The sequence below is a fragment of the Serinus canaria genome, chromosome 17 (assembly GCF_022539315.1).
Source record: "Serinus canaria isolate serCan28SL12 chromosome 17, serCan2020, whole genome shotgun sequence".
In the NCBI taxonomy this organism is placed as follows: Eukaryota; Metazoa; Chordata; class Aves; order Passeriformes; family Fringillidae; genus Serinus; species Serinus canaria.
In genome coordinates, this window is record NC_066330.1 from 4,823,801 (window position 1) to 4,845,328 (window position 21,528).

Sequence of the window (21,528 nt, forward strand, 5' to 3'; positions counted from 1 at the left end):
GCTAGTATTTAGCCACAAAAAACCTTCATAAATCAATGAGGGCACAGAGACCAAGTGGATTAAAAACCAAACAAATAAACAAAAAGGCTATTTCAGTTTAATAATGGTTAATGCTGGGGTGCCCCATACCCTCCCCAGCCCAGGGAATCCCTCCCTGCTCCCTGGTGGGACCCTCGCTGGCCACTGTCACCCCATTTATCTTTCCACCCCCCACATTTGGGGACTGATAGTGGCCAAGGCCATCCAAACACATCCAAAGCTGTGTTTGTGTTGGGATTTGGGACCTGATTGCAGGAGATTGGTGGAACATCTTATCTCCCCCAGGATCCTGACTCTCCTGCTGAGTCAGGGCCCGGCCCTGGGTGAAACACAGCTGAGAGGGGAAGGGGTGCCTGGGAGGGACAGAAGAGGTACAAACTCAGCATTCCCTGAGCCACGTGCCCCACCGATGGGGTGGGGAGGGACAGGAGGAGAAATGCATCCCCTCCTGTCCCTGGGCTGTGTCAGTAAGGGTAGGGCGAGACAGAGATGAGGAGGAGGAAGTTGCTGGGTGCTCGCTGCCTGTCCGGGACCAGCGCCTGCACCTGGAGCCGGTGGGTGCCGGGCTCCCGCAGCGGCCGCAGGGTGGAGATGATGCCCTGGCCCCGCTCGCTGCGGAGGGCGAAGGGGCTGTTGGGGTCCTGCTCCAGCAGCCTGAAGACGGGGCGGTGGCGCAGGGCGGTGGCCGGGGTGAGGCGCACCACGTCCCGGCGGGCAGCGATGCCGAGGGGCAGGGACAGCAGCTGGTACTGCAGCGTGGGGGGGCCGGCCGGGCTGCAGAACGGGGGGCAGCGACCCACGCACAGCCTGCGTGAGAGATGGGCAGTGTGGGATGTGGTGGGTGCCGGAGAGTGGGCAGGACACTCGGGGTCGTGGTGAGATGGGGAGAGCGGGATGGGCACTCCCAGCCCCACAGCACGACTCACCCTGGGCTGGAGCCTCTCCGGTACCCAGCCGGGCATGGCACGTCCATGCAGAGGGCACCTCCACGGGTGTTGAAGCACATCTGGCCCGAGCCACATTGGATTGTGCCCTCTGTGCACTCATCCACATCTGCAGGGAGAGAGGGGACAGGTCTGAGGGTGCTGGTGGTTGAGATGGGGGTTCAATCCCCAGCTCCCCCACCCTCCCACATCTGCCTGGACACTAAGGCAGTGAGACACGAGCACTCAGACCGTGGAGATCTGAGGCTGGGAGCCACTGTCCTGAGAAAGGAGAAATACTTGCAGCCCCAAAAGATGACCATGGGCACCATGTGGACGGGGCACCCCCCTGGCCCCCTGCACTGACCGTGGCAGGTCTTCCCATTGGACAGCAGCCGGTAGCCAGTGGGGCAGAGACAGCGGTAGCTGCCCGGGCTGTTCCTGCACTCGTGCTGGCACTGGTTCAGTGTCTGACACTCGTTGAGATCTGTGGGATGAGAGGGGTAAAGGCAAGAGAGGATGATCAGTCCCCTATGGTGCCACTGCCTTGTGCCAGCCTGGCTCTCACCTCCCCTTCCCAGCACAGCAAAGACCACAGGGTGCAAACAAAGTGGTGGACGGGGCAGCAAGGAGGACACGAGGTACCTTTTGGGGACAAATAGTCTCTGAACTCCTTTCAACCCCCTTCCCCAGGCACGCTCACCAGTGCAGGTACCATTCCTCCTGGTGTAGCCCGTGGGGCAGGGCGGGGCCCGGGCACCCCTCCCTGCATCCTTGGCCACGCGGCGCAGGGCGAGCTGGGTGTACAAGGATCGTCCCCGTGGGCGGCTGCTCGGCCCCTGCCGGCGCAGGGGAGTGTCCCGGGGCACGCTGCTCGCCGTGCCCCCTCCCTCCATCCCCGCTGCGCCACACCTCCCGCCCGGCAGCACGGTCATGCCAGCGGGGCACAGGCACTCGTAGGAGCCCCGCAGGTTGCGGCACTCGAAGGCACACGGTGGGGGAAAATCGAGGCACTCGTTGACATCTGGGGGAGCAAAGAGGTGGGGAGTTGCAGCTGGATGGAGAAACTGAGGCTGGAACAGGGCAGGGGCGTGACCATGGGTCCTGAGAGCCCAGCTCGTACCCAAGCACGGCCAGCCCGTGCCCAGCGTGCGGTAGCCGGGGGGGCAGGAGCAGCTGTAGGAGCCAGCGGCGTTCTGGCAGACCTGGTTGTAGCGGCAGGCATGGGAGCCCTCGGTGCATTCATCAACATCTGGGGAGAGAGGACAGGGTTGGGGGACAGGGAAGTGGCACCAGGTGCCCCTTGCCATCCTCGTGCCCCCTCAGGAAGGGTCCGTACCCATGCAGTACAGCTGCCCAGGGTCTGGGACGAAGCCCAGTGGGCACTGGTCTCTATCAGCACCTGTGAATTGAGCAGAGAGAATGTGACATGTCACTGCAGGGACATGGCCTTTGCAGACACCCAGAACGACAACAGATCTCCATCCCCACGCTGAGGACTCCCCTGGTTACCTGCATCAAGCGACGCACGGAGCTGGAAGCGGAGCTCCTGTTTGGCTGGGTCATAGGAGGCTGTGATGGCTCTGGCCCGGAGCTGCTGCACCCGGGGGGGCTGTGGCCCCACGGGGGGGTCGAACACGATGGTGTGGTTGCAGTGGGCACGGACGAGGCGCCCATCCCGCAGGAAGTTCTGCACCGAGCCCCCGGACAGCTGCCCGGCGCCCGTCCGCACGTAGCGCTCGCTGAAGTCCTGGGCAGAGGCAGGGAGGGGGGTCAGGCCAGGGACCCGCCGTGCTCCCGGCATGGCAGTCGTGGTTCCCATGGGGATAATGGGCAGTGCCAGCACCTGCAGCAGCAGCACGGCATCGCCAAAGCCCTCCGGCACGGAGCCGCTGATGACGCTGTCCAGCCGCAGAGCGCCGGCGCCACCCGCGCCCCGGGAGAGGTGGGTGACCCGCAGGAGCTCCCCTGCCAGGGGGGGACGGTGATCAGCACCCCACAGCACCCCCACACACAGCTCCACTCTGCATCAGGGATGGTGCATGGGGGAGGGGGAGGCTGAGCTGACCAGGCTGTGCTGTCAGGGACCCCTCACCTGTGGCAAAGTGCAGCAGTGACTCGTGCTGGAAGGTGCCCTGTGTGAGCAGGAGCCCGTTCTGGGCTGCCCCGCGGGCGTGGGCCAAGGACCAGTAAATGGGGGCGATGATGGTCACCAGCACACGCATCAGTGGCCCTGGGAATGGGGAAGGGTGTCACTATGGAGCCAGCACCCTCCTGGCTGTCCCATCCCTCCTTGCCCACAGTGGAAGGTTTGGGGGAAAAAATAAATAAAAAACCTTTCCCCCAAGATTTACATCTGACAGAGGTCAAAACCCTCACCAGGGTGAGGGTAGAAATGTCCACCCACCTATGGCAGGTGGAATGCTCCCAATGCTGCTCTGGAGGGTGGTGGTGCTGGATTGAGAGTCCCCCAGCACGCTGGCATCAAGGCTGGAGACACCGAGCTCGTGGCCATTGATGACACCGACCAGGCTGCCCTGCACCTGGGGCAGCTCCCCTGGGGCAAATGGGATCAGGGGTCAGGCAGCAACACTGGGACTGCACACTGGCTCCCCTCTCACTAATTTGCATGTCAAAAAAAATCTTATTTTCTGGAGGTGAAAGCAGCCAGAGCAAGGCAGGCAGTGTCCCTGCCTGGCTGCAGCAGGCCCCAGGGACCCCCTGGCTCCAGGCACAGTACCACGTTGACAAGGGATGCTGTGAGTGTGGCCCTGTGCCTTGTCACACCAACAGGCACTGACACCCCCAAACCCTGCTCTGTATCAACCTCAAGGTCCTGGCATAGCCCCAAGCTTTTATTTGCTTCTCCAGCATGTCTGGCAGCGAAATGCCACCAACCACACAAGGGCACATGGGGCACCTGGCACTTCCTCCAGCCTGGCTCTCTGCTCCCGAGGGGCAGCAGGAAAGGATGTGTCTGTGCACTCAGCACAGCCCTGGGAGAGGGGAATTTAATCACGGGCAGCTGAGGCAGGAAGGCTGAGGAGAGGCAAGTGAGGGAGAGGCTGCTCAGGACAGGGCTTGCTTGGCCTCCAGCTGAGCAGTGCAGGAGAGGACAAAGCAGAGTTTGAATCACAGGGGGTAGAACAAGCCAGGCAATGTCACTCCACAGCACCACGCTGGAGGTCTCAACCCGGGTGGAACAGCCCTGCAGGCAGCCCCAGCCCCCGGGGCAGGGCACACACCCACCTCGGACACCCAGAGAGGCGTGGGCCACAGCAGAGCCCAGGGCGCTGCGGGCGAGGCAGGAGTAGCTGCCGGCGTCACGGTGGGCGACAGAGGGCAGCAGCAGGGTGGCGTTGGGCAGGACACGAGCGTGGGGACCCTCGGGCACGGGCTCCCCATCCCGCTGCCACTCCACGGAGGGGGTGGGCTCCCCTGACACCGCGCAGTGCAGCAGCACCTGCTGCCCCGCATGAACCGTCACCTCTGCTGGTGTCACTGTCACCGCAGGGGCACCTGGGCAGGGAAAGGGATGCAGGTAGTGATGCAGCACTCCCCACAGAGCAGGGGGGGCTGAGAGGTGACATCGTTTGCAGTCCCTTGAAAGAAGGGTGGGGAGGGGGCCAGCACTCACTCTGCAGAACGAGGGTGACAACTTTTGCTGCCGTGCCCGCGTCATTCTCTGCCACACACCGGTACTGCCCCACATCGGTGCTCTAGCAGGACCAACAGCATCAGCACATCGTTTTGCTTTGCCAGGAAAGCACCCTGAAAGGTGCCAGCACCCCCCGGGCCCCGCTCACCCCCACAGCACGGATGGTCAGGGAGCCATTCTGCAGCTGGTGCAGGCGCCCGCGGGCCACCACCGGCACCCCGTCCTTGCTCCAGCGGATGAGGGGCTCAGGGTGACCCTGGGCGTGGCAGTCGAGGAGGACATCACCTCCGGCGTGCTCCACCTGGTAGGTGCTGGCCTCCCCCTGTATGACGGGTGCCTCTGGGAAAGGGAGAGGGGTGGCAGAGGAGGGGGGCTGGCCGGGCTCCCCAGTTTTCCTGACAGCACCTACCTGTGACAGAGACGAGGACAGTGGCCGTGGTGGCCCCGGCGCTGTTCTCGGCGTGGCAGACGTAGGTGCCGCTGTCTGTGGGTGCGGCTGCCTCCCGCCGCAGGATGCTCCGCCCGCTGTGCCCCGAGGCGCCATCTGCGGGGTGCAACCCCCCCAAAAAGGGTGGTTGGCGATCAGCTGGTTACAACCCCGCACAGCCAGACGTGCTGGCACCCCGGGGACCCTGAAAGGTGGGACAAGGGTGGCACCAGGATCGCATGTCCCCCGTGCTCAGCATCCCCTGCCCAGGTACCAGTGACGAGCTGCCTGTTGGCCATCCAGGAGACGCGGGGCTGGGGGCTGCCCACTGCGGCACAGACCAGCTCCAGCCTCTCGCCCCGGCTCAGGGTGATGTCTGTGGGCAGCTGGGTGAAGGTGGGCAGGCTGTGGATGGAGAGGGAGAGCCGGCGAACGGCCCTCCCAGCGGAGTTCACCGCGGTGCAGGAGTAGCTCCCAGCATCCCCTTCCTGCATGAGGATGAGAGGGAATGATCTTGAGTCTGGGCTCCAGCTGCAGCCCTGGCTCGCTGAGTACCTAAAAAGTCACAGTTTGGACAGAGCCACTTTTTCCAGCCCACATTAGCAACCTCACACTGCCCCAACTCTCCAGCCTGTGACACAGAACTGCACGGGGCTCTCCCTCTGCCAGATAAATCCACAACCAGCCAAAAGCTCTTCAGCAACAGAAGCCACTTGTTCATCATCACTCTAACCTCTCAGAGGCCCTGGGGGACGGTGCTCACCTGGACATTCCGGAGCAGCAGCTCCCCGGAGGGCAGGACTGTGGCCTTCCCGCCCCGCACCAGCGCTCCCTCCCGGCTCCAGGACACGCGGGGCTCGGGGACACCACGGGCGGCACAGGGCAGCAGCACCTCCAGCCCCTCCGGGACCACCAGCTCCAGTGGGCCGGCAGCAATGATGGGGGGCACTGCACGGGGCAGAAGGGCAGGGACAGCAATGATGGGGGGCACTGCACGGGGCAGAAGGGCAGGGACAGCAATGATGGGGGGCACTGGATGGGGCAGAGGAGCAGGGACAACAATGATGGGGGGCACTGCACGGGGCAGAGGGGCAGGGACTTGCTCACAGCTCGGCAGCCACGTTTTGCTGTGAGGCACTGGGGAGGGGCTGAGCAGAAGGGGGAAGCACCGGGGCTCTGATCGCTGCTGTACCTTGCACAATGAGCCTGGTCCTCCCCGCAGCCGTGCCCGAGGGGTTGCGGGCCATGCACAGGTAGGTACCTGCATCCTCTGGGGCTGCTCGGAGGAGCCGGAGCTGCCCCCTGGGGAGCACCTTCAGCCCAGACCCTGGCAGAAAGGAAGGACAGGATGGGGCAGCACAGCTGAGCCAAGGCACACAGAGGGAAGATGTGCAGGGACTGCTTCCCCCACAGAGGTGCCTCTTCCCAAGGAGTCTCCATGGAACAGCTCCACACCCACCAAGGACAGCAGCCAGCAGGACCCACGCACAGTGACAAACCCCTGGCACCTAATCTCCCCTAGGTAAAGGCTGGCAGGTAATGTGGGCTCTGCCAGCCCCCAGCTCACTCCTGCTCACCTCCAGTGATGCCAACACCATCCTTTTGCCAGGTGACCTCCGGCCGGGGGATGCCCGTGGCCTCGCAGGACAGCACCACGCTGCTGTTGACCATCGCCATCACCATGCCAGGCAGCGGCTTCAAGGCAGGGGGCTCTGTGAAGGGCAGGAAGTGCTACCCCGGGAAGAGGGGGCAGGACCCGCAGCAGCAGGACCCCGGAGCTGTGTTTACCATGCACTGTGAGCCAGAGGTGCTTGCGGGCCGTGCCCGCGGCGTTCCGAGCCGTGCAGGTGTAGCGGCCGGAGTGGGCGGGCAACGCCTGCCGGATCTCCAGGGCTCCTGGAAAACAGCAGCAGACAGAGGGGAGGCAGCGGCAGGGCTGGCAGGGACCCCTGTCCCCCCCGAGGCTATGCTGGCCCGGGCTGTACCTCTGGGCAGGACACGGTAGCCCCCTCCTCTGCTGCCCAGCTGAGCCCCCCCCTTGCTCCAGGACACCGTGGGCGGGGGCACGCCCGAGGCGTAGCAGGTGAGGACTGCAGGGGACAGCCGGGTGACAACCACATCCGTGAGGTCATCAGCAATGGTGGGGGGCACTGCAGTAAGGAGGGAGGAAGGTGAGCAGGGCTGTATGGAAAATGCTGAAGAGGATTCTGTCCCTGTTCTTATGGGCATGAGTAATTTCTCTTCCCCTCTTGTCCACCCCCAAGCCCACCTCTTGGGTGGGCACCCAACCCAGTGTGGGGCTGAAGCACACCCAGGTCACAGCCCAGGTGGTGACAGATCCTGGGAAAACCACTCTCAGCAAGACCCCCAGCCCCAGGAGCTCACCGTGGACAGACACGAGGAAGGCCTTTCGAGCCTCTCCAGCAGCGTTGGTGGCGATGCACTCAAACCTGCCCTCGTCCCAGGGAGCAGGGCTGGAGATGAGCAGTGACCCTAAGGACTGCAAACTGCAGGCAGAGCACACATCAGGATCACCCCTGTGCCCCAGGGAGCAGCAGGAGGGGCAAACCCCCCTCTAGAGGGGAGCCCTTTGGTGTACAGGTACCTGTAGGTGCCAGGTGGGAGGTGCAGGCTCAGGGGATGGCCATCCTTCTCCCACCTGATGTGGGGCTCGGGGGACCCCCAGGCATCACAGCCCAGCGTGGCTGGCTGCTGAGCCAGCAGGGTGAGGTTGGAGGGCCCAGGTGTGATGGCAGGAGGGACTGTGGGAGGGCATGGCAGCCATGAGCAGAGGACAGCAGCACATCATTGCACTGATGAGGGCAGCCCAGCAGGGCTGGGTTGCAGGAGGGTGAGCCCAGGAGGGATCCATCTGACTCTCCCACTCACCCAGGACATGCAGGTCCAGGCCTCGCCGGTCAGAGCCAGCAGGGCTGGATGCCATGCAGAGGTAATGGCCCAAATCCTGGGCCTGGACAGGGTCAATTTGCAGGGAACCACCCGGCAGGAGCTGCAATCTGAGGAGGGAGAGTAGGTGAACCCTGTAGGGGCTCTGCATGGCCAGGCTGCGTCACACAGGGAGCAGGAGTTGGGAAGGTGACAAGTGCCATTGCTGCCACCTGCAGCTCTTGCCCCAAGCTGGTGTGAGGACAGAGCACAGCAATTCACAGGGTAACTAGCACACTAATCACCTGTTGCTGTGGAGGGTGACACGATCTGAGCACCAGCTCTTGGTGCGACCAACCCACAGAGCCTCATACCTGTCACTCCCGGGCAGGGGCAGGAGCTGGCCGTCCTTGCGCCACGTCACCCGGGGCACGGGCCACCCCTGTGCCTGGCACGGCAGCACAGCCGAGGTGTTCAGCAGCACCTTCACCTCCTGGGGGCCCGCCTGGATCTCGGGGGCCACTGTGGCAGCACCCAGAGACAGCATCGAGAGTGTGGGACAAGGCAGGGGGAGGGAGGGCGCCAGCCCAGAGCAGCACTGGGGGATGGGGGAAGGAGGGGGCCAGCCCAGAGCAGTACTGCGGGCTGGGGGTTGTCCAGCCCTGCCATCCCTTCACCCAACCATAAGACACCCTATAACGTCCCACATCCTGGATTTAACCGGGAAGGGGCCGGCACTCAGGGCAGGGCAGGGCAGCACTCACCGTGAACGCGCACCCTGACGCGCGGGCTGGTGTCCCCGGGGGCGCTGGTGGCCCTGCAGCTGTACTCGCCACCATCCGCTGCAGCCACAGCCAGGACCTGCAGGAAACGCCCCTGGGCCAGCACCTGCCTGCGGGCATCCTCCTAAAAGGGCCGGCAACCCATCAGCAGGCACCCAGCATCACCCCCAGCCCCCGCCCCGTGCTGCTGGTGACGGTGGCCAGGCTCTGACTGTGACTGTCCCTGGTCCCGTTGCAGGTACCTGCAGCAGGGAGCCCTCCCGGTGCCACTCGATGCTGGGGTGGGGCTCAGCACCCTCTGGGCACTCCAGGAGGAGCTGCCCCCCTGGCACAGCCGTGATGATGGGGATCTCCCTGGTGCTGGCAATGCTGGGGGGTGCTGTAGGACATGGGCCAGGGGTCAGGGTGTGCTGGACACCCCCATCCCTGTCCCCATCAGTCATGCACAGGCCCCCACGCTGCAGGACCAGCACTATGCTCCAGATCCCTCCTTTGGAGCCCACACCAACCCCAAAAAACGAGGTTCTGGCTCTCTGGTCCCCGAGGGTTGGACCATCCTGCAGCCCCCCCTGCTAGCCCTCTCCTCGCTGCTCTGCTGGGATCACACTACCTTGGATGCTGACATGGAAGCTCCTGCTGTCCTCCCCTGCAGGGCTAGTGGCCAGGCAGGTGTACAGGCCAGCATCAGCCACCTGCACAGCCAGGAGAGGGAAAAATTGAGGCACAAAACCAAAACCCAGGTAGGGAGAAAAAAGTAGAACTCCTACCTCAGTGCTGTCAATGAGGAGGGTGCTTTCATTCCCTGACATGAGTGAGGGCCCTGCCAGCAGCTGTCCATCCTTCTCCCAGGTGACAGTGGGCATGGGGACACCTGTCACCACACACCTCAGCCCTAGAGGGGTGCCCACAGCGATGGATATCTCAGTGGGATGGGACCCAGCCTCGACACGGGGTGGCTCTGCAAGGCACACAGCAAGGCAGGAGGGCTCATCCCTCATTGCTCCCAAAAAATTGGCCAAGCTGCCCTTCCCAAATCCCAGAGGGATGACACGCACCCATCACCACAAGGTGGAAGGCTTTGCTGACCTCTCCCACTTCATTCACCACCAGGCATGAGTAAATGCCTGCATCTGCTGGTGCCACGGCCACCAGGCTCAGCTGTGGGCCACCAGGCACCTGGGCCCTCTGCTGGCCCAGGGGCTCTCCGTTCTTCAGCCAGGTCACCGACGGTGCTGGGGACCCGGTGGCTTTGCAGGTGAAAGTGACATCGGAGCCCTCGGCCACCATCTGCTCCTCGCTGCTCTCGGGGCTCTCCAGGACAGGGGGCACTGAGGAGAAAAGTCAGGTCCCCAGACACCGGGGGTGGGTTTGGCCACTCCCTGCTGTCCTGCGAGCAGCCAGAGGTGGCTCAGCCCTCCTGCGGGATGCTCTGGGACTGCTCTTAGGCTGGTCCTGCTTTGTTCCATCCTGTCCACCCCACCCCAGCAGTGGAGGAATGGCTCAGGACCCTGCTCAGGGATGGGGTGCAATGCACAGCGTGTGCTCTGCCAACAAGAGCAGTGTCCAGGTGTCCCCCCCTCCGGGCCCTCCCCAGCCCCCTGCCCTGTACCCTGGATCTGCAGGACGAAGCTGCGATCGGCCACTCCTGCCCGGCTGGAGACAATGCAGGTGTAGAGTCCAGCATCAGAGAGCTGAGCCTGGGAGATCCTGACCCGTGGGATGGGAAGGAGACATCAGCTCCGGGTGACCCTCTGCTCCCCAAGGTGACACTCTGACACTTCAGGGTTCAGCCCTTACGCAAACGCGGCCCCAAAGCCTGTGGCTGACCATTGCTGCAGGGTCACGTCTCACCGGAGGATGCGCCCAGCCGAGAGCAGGGTGACACGAGGGGACAGGCGGAGGGGCAGCCCGTCCTTCAGCCAGCTGACGTGCAGCGGAGGGGACCCCCGTGCCCAGCACTGCAGGGTCACCGCGGCGGACAGGACTCCACGGGCCACCTCCGGGTCATCGGCGCCTCTCTCGATGGTGGGAGGGACTGGGAGAGGGGACAGAGGGGCTGCTGGGGCTGTCGGGCTGGGGGTGGCCCCGGGGCTGCCCCGCAGGTCCCAGCCCTGCTCACCCAGCACGTTCAGCGTGTGCAGCCGCGTGTCCTCGCCCAGGCTGTTCCGGGCCAGGCACGTGTAAGCCCCGGAGTCGGCAGCTCGCAGCCCCTCGAGCAGCAGGGTGCTGCCATCCGGGGACAGCCTGCATGGGGAGAGTGGGACAGTGACCTCTGGGCTCATCCCGAACGTGCCCGTGGGGCACAGGTGCTCTGTGCCCGGTTTACAGGCAAGGGTGAGGATTCTGGGCACACTGCAAGGTCAGGGCATCCACTGGGACCCTGCAGGGTGACAGTGGCCATCCCAGACTCCGAGGTTTACCCCGGGATGACGTTGTCCCAGCCAAGAGCAGGGATGAGGCATCCCAGACCAAGCAAGGGGAAGCAGCAGCACAGCTCACCGTGCCTTGCCCAGCAATTTTGCACATGAGGCCACTGAACCCCAGGGGTGTCCCCCCCAGACTCACCGGGCGTGTGAGGGGGGCTGCAGCCCCAGGGGCTGCCCATCCTTCAGCCAGGAGATGTGGGGGGTGGGCTGCCCCTCTGCCCGGCACTCCAGCCTCACCCTGCTGCCCTCCAGCACGCTGTGCTCGCTGGGGTCCCCTGCACTGCTGATCCGGGGAGCCACTGCACCGAGGAGAGAGGGAGGCTGAGGAAGAGGAGGGGGAGGAAGGCTCACCTCTGAGGCAGAGCCCACGGGGAGCAGGCTGCCTCGGGGAAGCCCTACCTCGCACCAGCACCAGGAAGTCCTTGCGTGTCTTGGCCCCCGGGCCCTGTGCCAGGCAGGTGTATCGGCCCTGGTGGAAGGGCTGCAGGGGGCTGAGCAGGAGCTGGGCCCCCCCAGACACCAAACCCTGCTCTGGGCTCATCTCTGCAAGGAGACAGGGGGAGGGAGGCTGAGCAGTGCTCCTCCACTCAGCCCTCCCCAGGCTCATTGTCGTGCTTCCCCCCCAAACCCGGCTCTGAGAGTTCACTGCTGGAGCTTTACAGGAGAAAAGAGACACTGGCTTGGGGACAAAGCCCTGTCCCAGCTAGCACCCCAAGGGTTGGTCACCAGAGAGCTCACCCCTGCATATCCCTCCATCATGTCTTGTGCCCACATCCCATGGCTTTGAGCCTCAGGAATGAACCTCAGGTCTCTTGAAAGCATGCAGGGAAAAGGCCAGACCCTATCAGCCCTGAGGGTCTCTTGCAGCAGGTTTAGAGGTTGGGAAACTGAGGCAGGACTGCTTGGAGGGGGGCAGCAGCGAGGCTGGGGGTGGCAGGCTGGCACAGCAATCCCCTGCACACACACCCAGTGGATGCCCATCCTTCAGCCAGGTGACAAAGGGCATGGCCACACCAGAGACAGGGCAGCTCAGCACCAGGGGTGTCCCCATGTCAGCTTCAAGTGTCTCCTGCTGTGGGTCCTGGATGCCTGGGGGTTCTGAGGAGGATGAGCAGAGTCAGGGGTGTGACAGACCAGGGCTCACTGTTGGCTCCTCAGTGTGGGCTCGGGGGACAGCTCCTGGCTAAGCCCTCACCACTGACCATGGATGGTGAGGATAAAGCTCTTCTGATCCTGGCTGGCCACGTTCAGTGCCATGCACGTGTATGTGCCTGAGCTGGAGAGCTGCAGGTGAGGGAGCTGCAGCACCCGAGAGCCTGGGAGAAGCAGAGAGCAGGAAATCAGGACAGCCTGGAGCAGAACCAGGTCTGGGCCATTATGCCAGCAAGCTGACTGGTCCCCCAGCACCCAGCCAAGCTCCATGCAAAAGGAGTCTGGCCATGGAAGCCCCATCTTTGAGGTCCAAAGCCTTGCTGTGCCCCACAGGAAAGGGCACTGAGCTCCCAGGAAGCAGCAGGAGGAGTTCTGCAGGATGCAGCCCTTGGTCCTCTCCAGAGGGGATCACTCAGCAGTGTGTTATTAGTGTGTCATTAGTGTGTCACACAACACAAAGGCTGGGCTTGAGACCCACGGGTGGCATCCAAAAAAGGGGATTAGGGGCCCTAGAGCTCACTGCCAAGAGCTGGGGCCCAGGCAATGATCCTGGCTGATCCCAACGTACCTCGGGTGACAGTCCCCTCCTCTCCGAGCCGCAGGACGTGGCCATCCTTGTACCAGGTGATCTCTGCAGCCGGGTGGGGCTGGATGTCACACACCAGTGACACGCTGCCATTGACAATGCCAGCGACCTTCTCGGGGTCTGTAGCCACACTCCAGGGAGCTTCTGCTCCAGTGCACCCAAAAGACAGCGCCAAAGGGGAGCCATCACTGGGGGGGGCATTGCCTCCCCAGGAGGAAACACACACTGAGCATTTAGCCTGCTCAACCTCCTCACACAGGGTGAGCGTGACCAGCACAAGGGGACAGAGGCAGCCAGGCAGTTCCAGAGCCAAAAGAAACTCCAGTTGGTGGAGAAAGAGGAGGAGGGCAGTAAATCAGTGACCCAGGGAAGGGGAGATGCCTCACCCTGCACAGCGAGGGCAAAGTGCCTCTCGGCTGACCCGGCCGGGTTCTCAGCCACGCACGTGTAACTCCCAGTGTCACCTGCCTCCACCATTGCCACCTGCAGAGGGGGAGCAGAGCACCACTGAGGGCTGCCCTGAGCTGGGGAGATGCTGGGGCTCCCATGGGGACCTTGGTGAGACCAGGGCAGCCACATTTGGGAGGAAAGAATGTCCCATCTCCTCCATCCAATGTCTCCTGTGTCTCTCCCCAACAGAGCCACCTGCTTAGGGGAACACCAACCTGCAGGACAGTGCCACCCTCCAGGAGCTGGTGCCGTGGGCCAGCCTCTATGGGGAGATCATTCCAGAGCCAGGACACCGTGGGCTCTGGGTGCCCAGTAGCTTCACACTCGAAGCGCACAGTGCCATTGATGGTGGCCGTCACCTCCTCCTCCAGGTCCTCTGTGCCACCACGGATGGCTGGGGCAGCTGGAAGCAGGTGGTTATGGGGCTGCCATGTGCCTCAGCCCGATGTCCCCTGTCCCTGTACTCACTGAGCACCTCCAGCTCGTAGTGCAGGCGGTCCCGCCCCGCAGCGTTGGCGGCCTCGCAGGTGTACCTGCCCCTGTCCTCCTCCTGCACCGCCTGCAGCTGCAGCACCCGTCCCCCTGCGACACGGGACAGCCTTGGGGCAGGCACAGGGAAGGGTCTGTGGGATATCCCCCAGCCCTGCACAGAGCCCTGCACAGCCCCAGTGACTCAGAGGTCCCAGGGGTGCTGTGTGTGGTGGCAGGAATGGGACAGGATCCAACCTCCTCCATGCTGTGGATGCTCTCAAGCCACTTGGCTGCTGCAGGAGCACCCCCAGGCCCCACAGTGGGGGTTCACACCCACTGCCCATTACCTTGCAGCATCAGCACCCCCAGGCCAGGGGAGAGGGGCTCCCCATCCTTGTACCAGGTGAGCTGGGGGGGTGGGATGGCACTGGTGTCACAGTAGAGGGCGGTGGGCTGGCCAAGGACCGCCTGTCGGTGCTCTGTCACCTCCCCATCCTGGTCTTCCTCCCGATAGAAGATCTCCAGGGCTTCTTTGGGGCTCGTTTGCTGCTGGAAGATGGGGGGCACTGCGGGGACAGGCTGTGGTCAGCTCTGGGGAACAGCGACACTGACCCCCAGGTGCATCCACTGCATTTGCCCTCACTGCAGCTGAGGAGATGTTTGTTGTTTTCCAGCAGGCTTTAACTTTTTTTCCTGCTCACCTTTCTGTGCTCCCACAAGTGGCCCTGAGGACCCCTGCTCTTGTTGAGACACCCCCTGCTCTGGGTGCTGGCTGTCTACCCAGGGCTCACCTTGGACGTGCACAATGAAGTCCCTGTCATCTTCCCCCACAGCATTGGTGGCCACACAGGTGTAGTGCCCCGAATCTGAGACACCAGCTGCTTGGATCTGGAGGACCTGCCCCTCACTGAGGATCTGGATGTGTTCAGAGCTTTCCAGAAGCTGAAGGGAAGAAAGAGAAGGGTAGGAGGAGGATTACACACCCAGGAGTGGGGCAGAGCCCAGCCAGCTGTACAAAGGGTATTTCCCCAGTCCATCCATCTGGGACAGTCCCCAAACCCAGCAGCTCCTCTCTGGGCACAGCTGGACAGTCCCCAAACCCAGCAGCTCCTCCCTGGGCACAGCTGGACAGTCCCCAAACCCTGCAGCTCCTCCCTGGGCACAGCTGGACAGTCCCCAAACCCTGCAGCTCCTCCCTGGGCACAGCTGGCACCTCACCTGCTTGTCCTTGTACCAGCGGATGGTGGGCTCGGGCACAGCCCAGGTCTCACACTCCAGCACCACTGTGCTGTTCACCCTGGCTTTCACCTCTTTCACAGCAAATTCCCCCAGAGGATCCTCTCTGGCAATCCAAGGAGGAACTGGTGGGGAAAGACAAAGGGAAGCAAAAGGAAGCCAAAGGAAGCAGCACTGGGCTGGTTAGAGTGGTGGGGTCACTTCCTCACTGGAATGAGGAAGGATGTGGGGAGCTCCCTCACCCAGGACCTTCACAGCATAGCTCTTCACAGCCTCCCCATCTTCGCTGGCCACGATGCAGCTGTAGGTGCCCGTGTCCTCCTCCTGGGCATTCAGGATCTGCAGCCCGTGGCCACCTGGGCAAAGGGGGTCTCTCCTGAGAGGGTTGCTGCTCACAGCCACAGCTCTCTCTCCCCATGCAGCACCTGAAGGCATCTCTAGGGACCTGCTGAGCACCTGTAAGCCTGGCTGGGGGCAATGCTCTTCTAGAGCCCAGTCCCAGGCTTATAAAAACCAGCATTGAGGAGGCTTGTTATTATCAGAGGATGCAGCATTTGGAAGAGCAGCATCCAGCTGATCCCTGAGCCCTCAGGTCCTGCAGGATGATTTCTCACCATCCCACTGTGCTGGACCCCTGCCAGACCAAGAAGAGGCCCCACTCCCACTCCCCAAGGCATGCACAGCAAGGGGCCACCACAGTAATGCAGAGCCAGGGGACAGCAGCACGGTACCAGGGAGCAGGAGGACATTTCTAGATGCTTTGAGAGGAACCTCATCCTTGAGCCAGGTGATGTTGGGAGATGGGTATGGCAGGGCCTCGCAGAGCAGGGAGATGGGGTTGTTGATGATCACTGTCACTTCTTCTGCAGCAGCATCATCTCGAGCAGAGGTGGGACTGGCTGCACAGACGTGGCTGTGTGTTAGGTCAGCACTAGCACACACTTTGGCTTCCCAGGGCTTCATCCCCCACCAGAGAGCACGATCCAAGTTCAGGGAGTTGGATTTGACACAGCCTGTGCACACTTCAGACTCTGCCCTGTCCTGCTGCCCTCCAAAACCACAGAGATCCCGAAGACACATCCCCCCTTCCACAAGCCACCACCACAGATGGATCCTGCACTAAGCAGGTGCTTTCTGCTCCTCCAAGAGGTCTCACAAGGGCTTTGGGACAGGTCCATGCCACGCTTTGGCTGCAGGACTAAGGGATCCTCCCCACCTACATAGGACAGGCCATTAAAACCCACTAAGCCTGCTCACACCTGAGACCCTGCCTGCATCCAAAGGCATCTCATACCCAAAACATCCAGCAGGTAATGCTTGGTCTGATTTGCCACAGGGTTGGAGGCCACGCAGGAGTAGTGACCAGCATGGGCCAGGGAGGCTTGGGGGATGTGGAACAAGGAGCCATCAGGGGAGATGGAGAAGGTGCCAGGGAGAGGGTGGTTGTCTTTCATCCAGGTGATCTCAGGTTGTGGGTTGCCTGTGAGGGATGGAAAATTGGTTTTGGCCTTTGTGTGAAGTTTTTCCATGTGTGAGCACAGCCTGGCTGGGGTCACTGTCAGAGCTTTTCTGGAAAGCAGAGACATCATCCCAAATCAGAATTATCATGATTTGGATCAGGATTTTAGAAGCTGCTGGATGAGCCAGCAAGAAGAAAGAGAACTGTCCTGAGTGGGAGGTGATTAATTATTCCCATCACAAAAGGAGAAATGAGATTAGAGGAATTTTAGCTCCATTTGGGAAAGATTGGATCTTACACTGTGGAACAGGCTCCCCACGTGGGTGTCCCCTCCCCAGCGCTTCCCGGACAGCCCAACTGCAGAGCCAGCAACCATCCCAACAGAGCTCTGCAGCCCATTTCAGCTGTTTTCATGTCTCTGACTGGAGACATCCGTTTGTTCCACACCCCAAAGTGAGACTCAGCTCTGCCCCTGAGCCCCATCTCCCCCTTGCTCATGCCACCTCCCTTCCCCACTTGATGCTCACCTGAAGCCAGGCAGGACCAGGTGACAGGGTGGCCCTCGGGCACCTTGAAGGTGTCTTCTTCATCTGCATTCTCAATGTGGGGAGGAACTAGGAACACAAGCCCCCAGGGACTTCAGCAGCTGGCCAGCTTGGCCTCTGACCTCACATCCTAAGGACTCCAGCACACCCAGCATGTCCAGTCTTAACTCATGTCTGTTCCTGCAAGGGTGGAGCTCTGAAACCCCAGCAGGAATCCTGCAGCAGACAGAAGACCCCTCCTTACCTAGGACCTCCACATAGAAATGCCTCCTGGCCTCCCCAGCTACGTTGCTGGCCAGGCAGGAATAGTGACCACCATCCTGGGCTCGTGCATGGGTGAGCCTGAGCAGCCAGCCCCCTGGAAGGACAGAGCAGAGGGGTCTCAGGGCCCTGATCCAGGTACCAGCACATCCCAGCTGGATGGGAGGGGGTGTCTGAACTGTGCTCCTGTGGAGCAGTTCAAACAGTTCAGTGTTGGGGCAAAACACACCAAAGGAGACCTCTGACCTGAAAGCACTTGTGTGTGCTCGCTGGGGGTGACAGGAGAGCCATCCCAGAACCAGGTGACGCTGGGCTGGGGAATGCCAGTGGCCTCACAGGTCAGTGTCAGGGATCCTTGCAGGGAAACGCTGACATTGGTTGTCAGTGCTGATCCTCGAATGAACTCAGGGGGAACTGGGGATGCAGAAGATGGACATCAAAGCAAGGAGGGAAGATCTGGGTGAACCTGGTTTTTCCCACCTTCTTGCTTTGTACAGCTTTAGGACACAAACCCAGGAGGAGCATTAGCATCACCTGGAGATGGTGACTTTAAATGTGTCATGGGACAGGTGACCCACAGCAAGTATGTGCCACTTACCTGCACACCTGAGCCCAGGCTTACAGGCTCACACTGGGATGGCCACACAGCCTGAGCCACCTCAGAACTTTTATAGCTCAAGTGACCTTGACCCATGAGGTAGCAGAGGACTTTATATGGGATGATCTGCTGTGATGGCTCTGGAAAGAAACTCCTGCCTGATGGACACAGTTCTACAGCTCTTCCTGAAGCATAACCCTGGGACCTGCTACTTGCTGGATGGACCAACATCTGCTGCACATCAAGTTACTCCCCATCACCACCCTCCTCATCCTGCCTGCATCCACCCCACCCCCAGCCACCAGCCCCATCCCACGTCCTTACCATGCACCACAACATCAAACTCCCTCTGCTCCTGCCCCTCTGCACTGGCAGCCAGGCAAATGTAGTGTCCTGCATGGGCCACCTCTGCCCTGGGGATGTGCAGCCGCCTCCCCTGCTCTGTGAGCAGGAGCCCATCCCCAGCAGCCACGGGCTGCCCATCCTTCACCCATGTCACCCACGGTGCTGCTGTCCCCGTGGCCTTACACTCCAGAACTGTCTCGCCACCCTCGATGACAGAAACCTTCCTCAGGGTGCTGCTGCTGCCCTGGAGCCTTGGAAGTGCTGTGGGCAGAGGGACAGGGGGTGAGGGGATGAGCAGCAGCTCCCTCAGCCGTGCACAAGCAGAGGGGCAAAGCTGACCCAGGTAGCAGCATCCCTTCTAAAATATCCAAGGCACCAGGACATGGCTTTAGGGTCCAGCTGGACCTTGCATTGAGAGAAGTCCCAACACTTTGACCCACCCCCACAGGTCTGTGGTGCCCCATGTTCACCTTGCACCTCCAGGTGATGCTCCTTGCTGCTGCTGCCAGCAGCGTTCCTGCACTCACAGGTGTACATCCCCTGGTCCAGCAGCTGCACCTTCTCCATGTACAGCACATTCCCTCCTGGAGACACCAGCTTTGGGCTCCCTGGCTGGGTGGAGAGGGGCTCACCTGCCCAGGGAAAGGGACAGCAGCTTCCCCTCAGGCTCCCAGCAGGACAAATTCCCACCCAGAAGCTGGGTGCTGCTCAACTAAAAGTGCTCCTTGCTCCAAGGAGAACAACAGCTGGGCCAACCCATGTGGGGAGAGATGAGGCTGAGGAACAGGGCCCTACCATCCTTCCACCAGCTCAGGGTGGGCAGGGGGGTCCCATGGCACTCGCAGGCCAGCTGGACAGGTTGTCCCTCTAGCACGGACATGGCCTCAGGCTCTGGAGAGGAGAAGGATGGAGGCACTGCAGGGATGAGAGAGCAGCTCGTTGATGGCACTGGGTTAGAGAAAAAGGGCAGCTCCTCACTGGAGCTCCATCCTGCTGGATACACCCCCCCTGCAGCCCTGCTGGGTGCCACAAAAACCCCAGTGACATTCCCTTGTCCTGGCTTCATGTGAAAACAATAACCTTGTCTCTCCAGCCAAGCAAGGGACGCTTTTAATTGCACATGGCAAACAGCAGAGGATGACCAAGCATCCCACAAGCAGGCCAAGGTCAGGTTGGCCAGACACAGCCCTATTAAGCAGCCCTGCTCACTGAGAAGGTTACCCAACTCTTTCCATTATCCATCAGCTGCTCATAAATACAGCTGGCTGGAAAATGGTAACTCCTTCCCATGAGGGATATCAGTTTGGAGAAGAAAAGCCTCAACACCCAGAAACCCTTGAAAAACAAAAACAGCAGAACCCAAACAATGCACCCGAGCCAGGACGGCAGACGTGCAAACATTTCCCTGGGAAGAGATTGCAGGAACAAGCCCAGAGCAGGAGAACTGGATCTTCTCCACTCCCTGGCCACCTGCCTGCAGGACTTCCACCAACTGGAGCATCCCTGGGAAAAGCCAGGGCCTGGCTCAGCCCCCAGAGCTGTGGACATGCTGAGTGGTCTGGGAAGCTGCAAGGGATGCTTGGATTAAGTGAGAAAAAGCATCCAGTGCCTGTCTTGGCAGCAGCCCAGGAGTCACCACTGAGTCCATGGGGACAGAAATGTCACCAGGCACATGGGGTGCCAAAGGGACAGGGTGGGTGGGTGACCCCATAATGGGGACCTGGCAATGCCCATCCATGGGGCCATGGCTTTCCAGGACATCATTTGGGATGAGCACGGGGAATTACATGGCTGGAATTGCAAATGAGCCATCTCCCAGCGATGTATCCTGAGGGCTGGGACAACTCCACCGATCCCACACGATATTCCAGGGGGAAGCCCCCATCTCTCAGGAAGCCACAGCTGCACTCACCGGTGACCTGCAGGCTGTACCAGAGCTCAGCCACTCCGGCCGCGTTGGAGGCCACGCAGCGGTAGCTGCCGGCATCGGAGGGTCGGGCACGGGCGATCTCCAGGCGCTTCCCATCCCCGGACAGCGCCAGTGCTGCTCCGGCCGAGAGCTGCTCCTGCCCCTTGTACCAGGTGATGTCTGCAGGGCAGCCGAGAGCTGAGCTGTGAGCAAGGGCGCTGCTGCCCCCCTCAGCCAGGGAAAACCTCAGGGATTCAGGAGGAGGAGCCGAGGGACAGGATGGACTCACCGGGAGCGGGCAGCCCCGAGGCCAGGCATTCCAGGGATGCCGAGCCGTTCTCGGGGATGGCCAGATCCACCGCGCTGGGTTCGATGTTCGGAGGCACTGCAACCCAGCAGCCCCAGTCAGCGGCTCTGTGGGACCCTGGGCTGCCTGCAGCCAGCACAGGGCAGGGCCCTGGAGCACAGCCAGGCTCACCCAAGGCTCCTGGCACACACCAAGTCCTGGCAGAGCAGCAGCCGGGGGCCACAGCTCAGTCCCTGCTCTGGGAGGGGACCACATCTCCCCATGGTGCCACCACTGCTGCCCAAACCAGCCAGAGATTGGGTCCCTGCCCCGATGAGAGATTCATTCTTCCCAAGCAGGGATCTCTGTTCCCTGCCTGGCTTGTCACCTGGCAGCTTCAGAGTCACGTCCTGCTGGTGGAGGGGAATTGGGGCTGGGGGAGAGCCCTCCAGCAGGAAACACCAGCCAAGGATTTACTGTGGTGCCAATACCATCACCTCTCAGCTTCATTGACAAAGGACAAGGTCCCAGGGGATCAAGCCAGTGACCCTGCACCTACCAAAAAACTGGGCCAAGAACTCCCACCCCTTTGGGCAGCCACATTGCTCCCAACACATGGGATGGACAGCCCCCCTCACCCCAGACACTGCACTCACCATGCACTGAAACCTGCACCTCTGCCTGGGCCAGCCCTGCCCAGTTGCTGCCCTGGCAGACGTAGAGCCCTTGGTGACCAAGCCCCACTCGGGTGACCAGCAGAGTGCCACCATCCTCAGACACCACCACACCGTCCTGCCCATCCAGAGGGTGCCCATCCTTCAGCCACCTGCGGGCAAGGGGACAGGCAGCAAGTCCTGGCTCTGTCCTGCCACCACCCACGCCCTGTCTCTGCACACCAACAGGGTGAGCAGTGCTGGCAGCAAGGACTGTCCCCTTGTCCCCTGGAATGGGGTTGGGAGTGCCAGCAGAGCACTGTTGAGCAGAGGACACCAGGGACCAGGAGAAGGAATGGATGTCTCCCCCCTTCGGGACCCCCAAGGCAGAGGCCCCTACCACCCATCCTGGGAGCTCAGGGAGCACCCATCACTG

General features: G+C 61.9%; 1 protein-coding gene across 1 annotated transcript in view; it reads right to left on the bottom strand.

Moving 5' to 3' along the window:
* Positions 1–75: 75 nt before the first annotated feature.
* HMCN2 (hemicentin 2) overlaps positions 76–21,528 on the bottom strand; it is a 32,950-nt gene continuing 11,497 nt past the window's right edge. The window contains exons 25-79 of the mRNA XM_050981107.1: positions 21,096–21,265; positions 20,443–20,538; positions 20,157–20,333; positions 19,040–19,159; positions 18,715–18,876; positions 18,224–18,505; positions 17,548–17,715; positions 17,285–17,398; positions 17,023–17,109; positions 16,331–16,516; positions 15,768–15,935; positions 15,279–15,392; positions 15,019–15,161; positions 14,592–14,742; positions 14,148–14,366; positions 13,798–13,911; positions 13,545–13,732; positions 13,266–13,362; positions 12,862–13,023; positions 12,344–12,457; positions 12,108–12,239; positions 11,541–11,684; positions 11,281–11,440; positions 10,835–10,959; positions 10,567–10,750; positions 10,325–10,422; positions 9,771–10,043; positions 9,483–9,673; positions 9,326–9,407; positions 8,958–9,094; positions 8,698–8,839; positions 8,308–8,455; positions 7,937–8,064; positions 7,653–7,809; positions 7,433–7,554; positions 7,033–7,197; positions 6,836–6,943; positions 6,625–6,759; positions 6,240–6,374; positions 5,811–5,995; positions 5,322–5,535; positions 5,030–5,164; positions 4,769–4,959; positions 4,600–4,681; positions 4,212–4,481; positions 3,370–3,519; positions 3,058–3,195; positions 2,809–2,930; positions 2,475–2,712; positions 2,302–2,364; positions 2,086–2,214; positions 1,666–1,986; positions 1,330–1,449; positions 966–1,092; positions 76–846 (exon numbers count right to left, since the gene is read on the bottom strand). Coding sequence (XP_050837064.1) covers positions 504–846; positions 966–1,092; positions 1,330–1,449; positions 1,666–1,986; positions 2,086–2,214; positions 2,302–2,364; positions 2,475–2,712; positions 2,809–2,930; positions 3,058–3,195; positions 3,370–3,519; positions 4,212–4,481; positions 4,600–4,681; positions 4,769–4,959; positions 5,030–5,164; positions 5,322–5,535; positions 5,811–5,995; positions 6,240–6,374; positions 6,625–6,759; positions 6,836–6,943; positions 7,033–7,197; positions 7,433–7,554; positions 7,653–7,809; positions 7,937–8,064; positions 8,308–8,455; positions 8,698–8,839; positions 8,958–9,094; positions 9,326–9,407; positions 9,483–9,673; positions 9,771–10,043; positions 10,325–10,422; positions 10,567–10,750; positions 10,835–10,959; positions 11,281–11,440; positions 11,541–11,684; positions 12,108–12,239; positions 12,344–12,457; positions 12,862–13,023; positions 13,266–13,362; positions 13,545–13,732; positions 13,798–13,911; positions 14,148–14,366; positions 14,592–14,742; positions 15,019–15,161; positions 15,279–15,392; positions 15,768–15,935; positions 16,331–16,516; positions 17,023–17,109; positions 17,285–17,398; positions 17,548–17,715; positions 18,224–18,505; positions 18,715–18,876; positions 19,040–19,159; positions 20,157–20,333; positions 20,443–20,538; positions 21,096–21,265 — 8,626 coding nt within the window. The 3' untranslated portion in view covers positions 76–503. The remainder of the gene's footprint in view (positions 847–965; positions 1,093–1,329; positions 1,450–1,665; positions 1,987–2,085; positions 2,215–2,301; positions 2,365–2,474; positions 2,713–2,808; positions 2,931–3,057; positions 3,196–3,369; positions 3,520–4,211; positions 4,482–4,599; positions 4,682–4,768; positions 4,960–5,029; positions 5,165–5,321; positions 5,536–5,810; positions 5,996–6,239; positions 6,375–6,624; positions 6,760–6,835; positions 6,944–7,032; positions 7,198–7,432; positions 7,555–7,652; positions 7,810–7,936; positions 8,065–8,307; positions 8,456–8,697; positions 8,840–8,957; positions 9,095–9,325; positions 9,408–9,482; positions 9,674–9,770; positions 10,044–10,324; positions 10,423–10,566; positions 10,751–10,834; positions 10,960–11,280; positions 11,441–11,540; positions 11,685–12,107; positions 12,240–12,343; positions 12,458–12,861; positions 13,024–13,265; positions 13,363–13,544; positions 13,733–13,797; positions 13,912–14,147; positions 14,367–14,591; positions 14,743–15,018; positions 15,162–15,278; positions 15,393–15,767; positions 15,936–16,330; positions 16,517–17,022; positions 17,110–17,284; positions 17,399–17,547; positions 17,716–18,223; positions 18,506–18,714; positions 18,877–19,039; positions 19,160–20,156; positions 20,334–20,442; positions 20,539–21,095; positions 21,266–21,528) is intronic.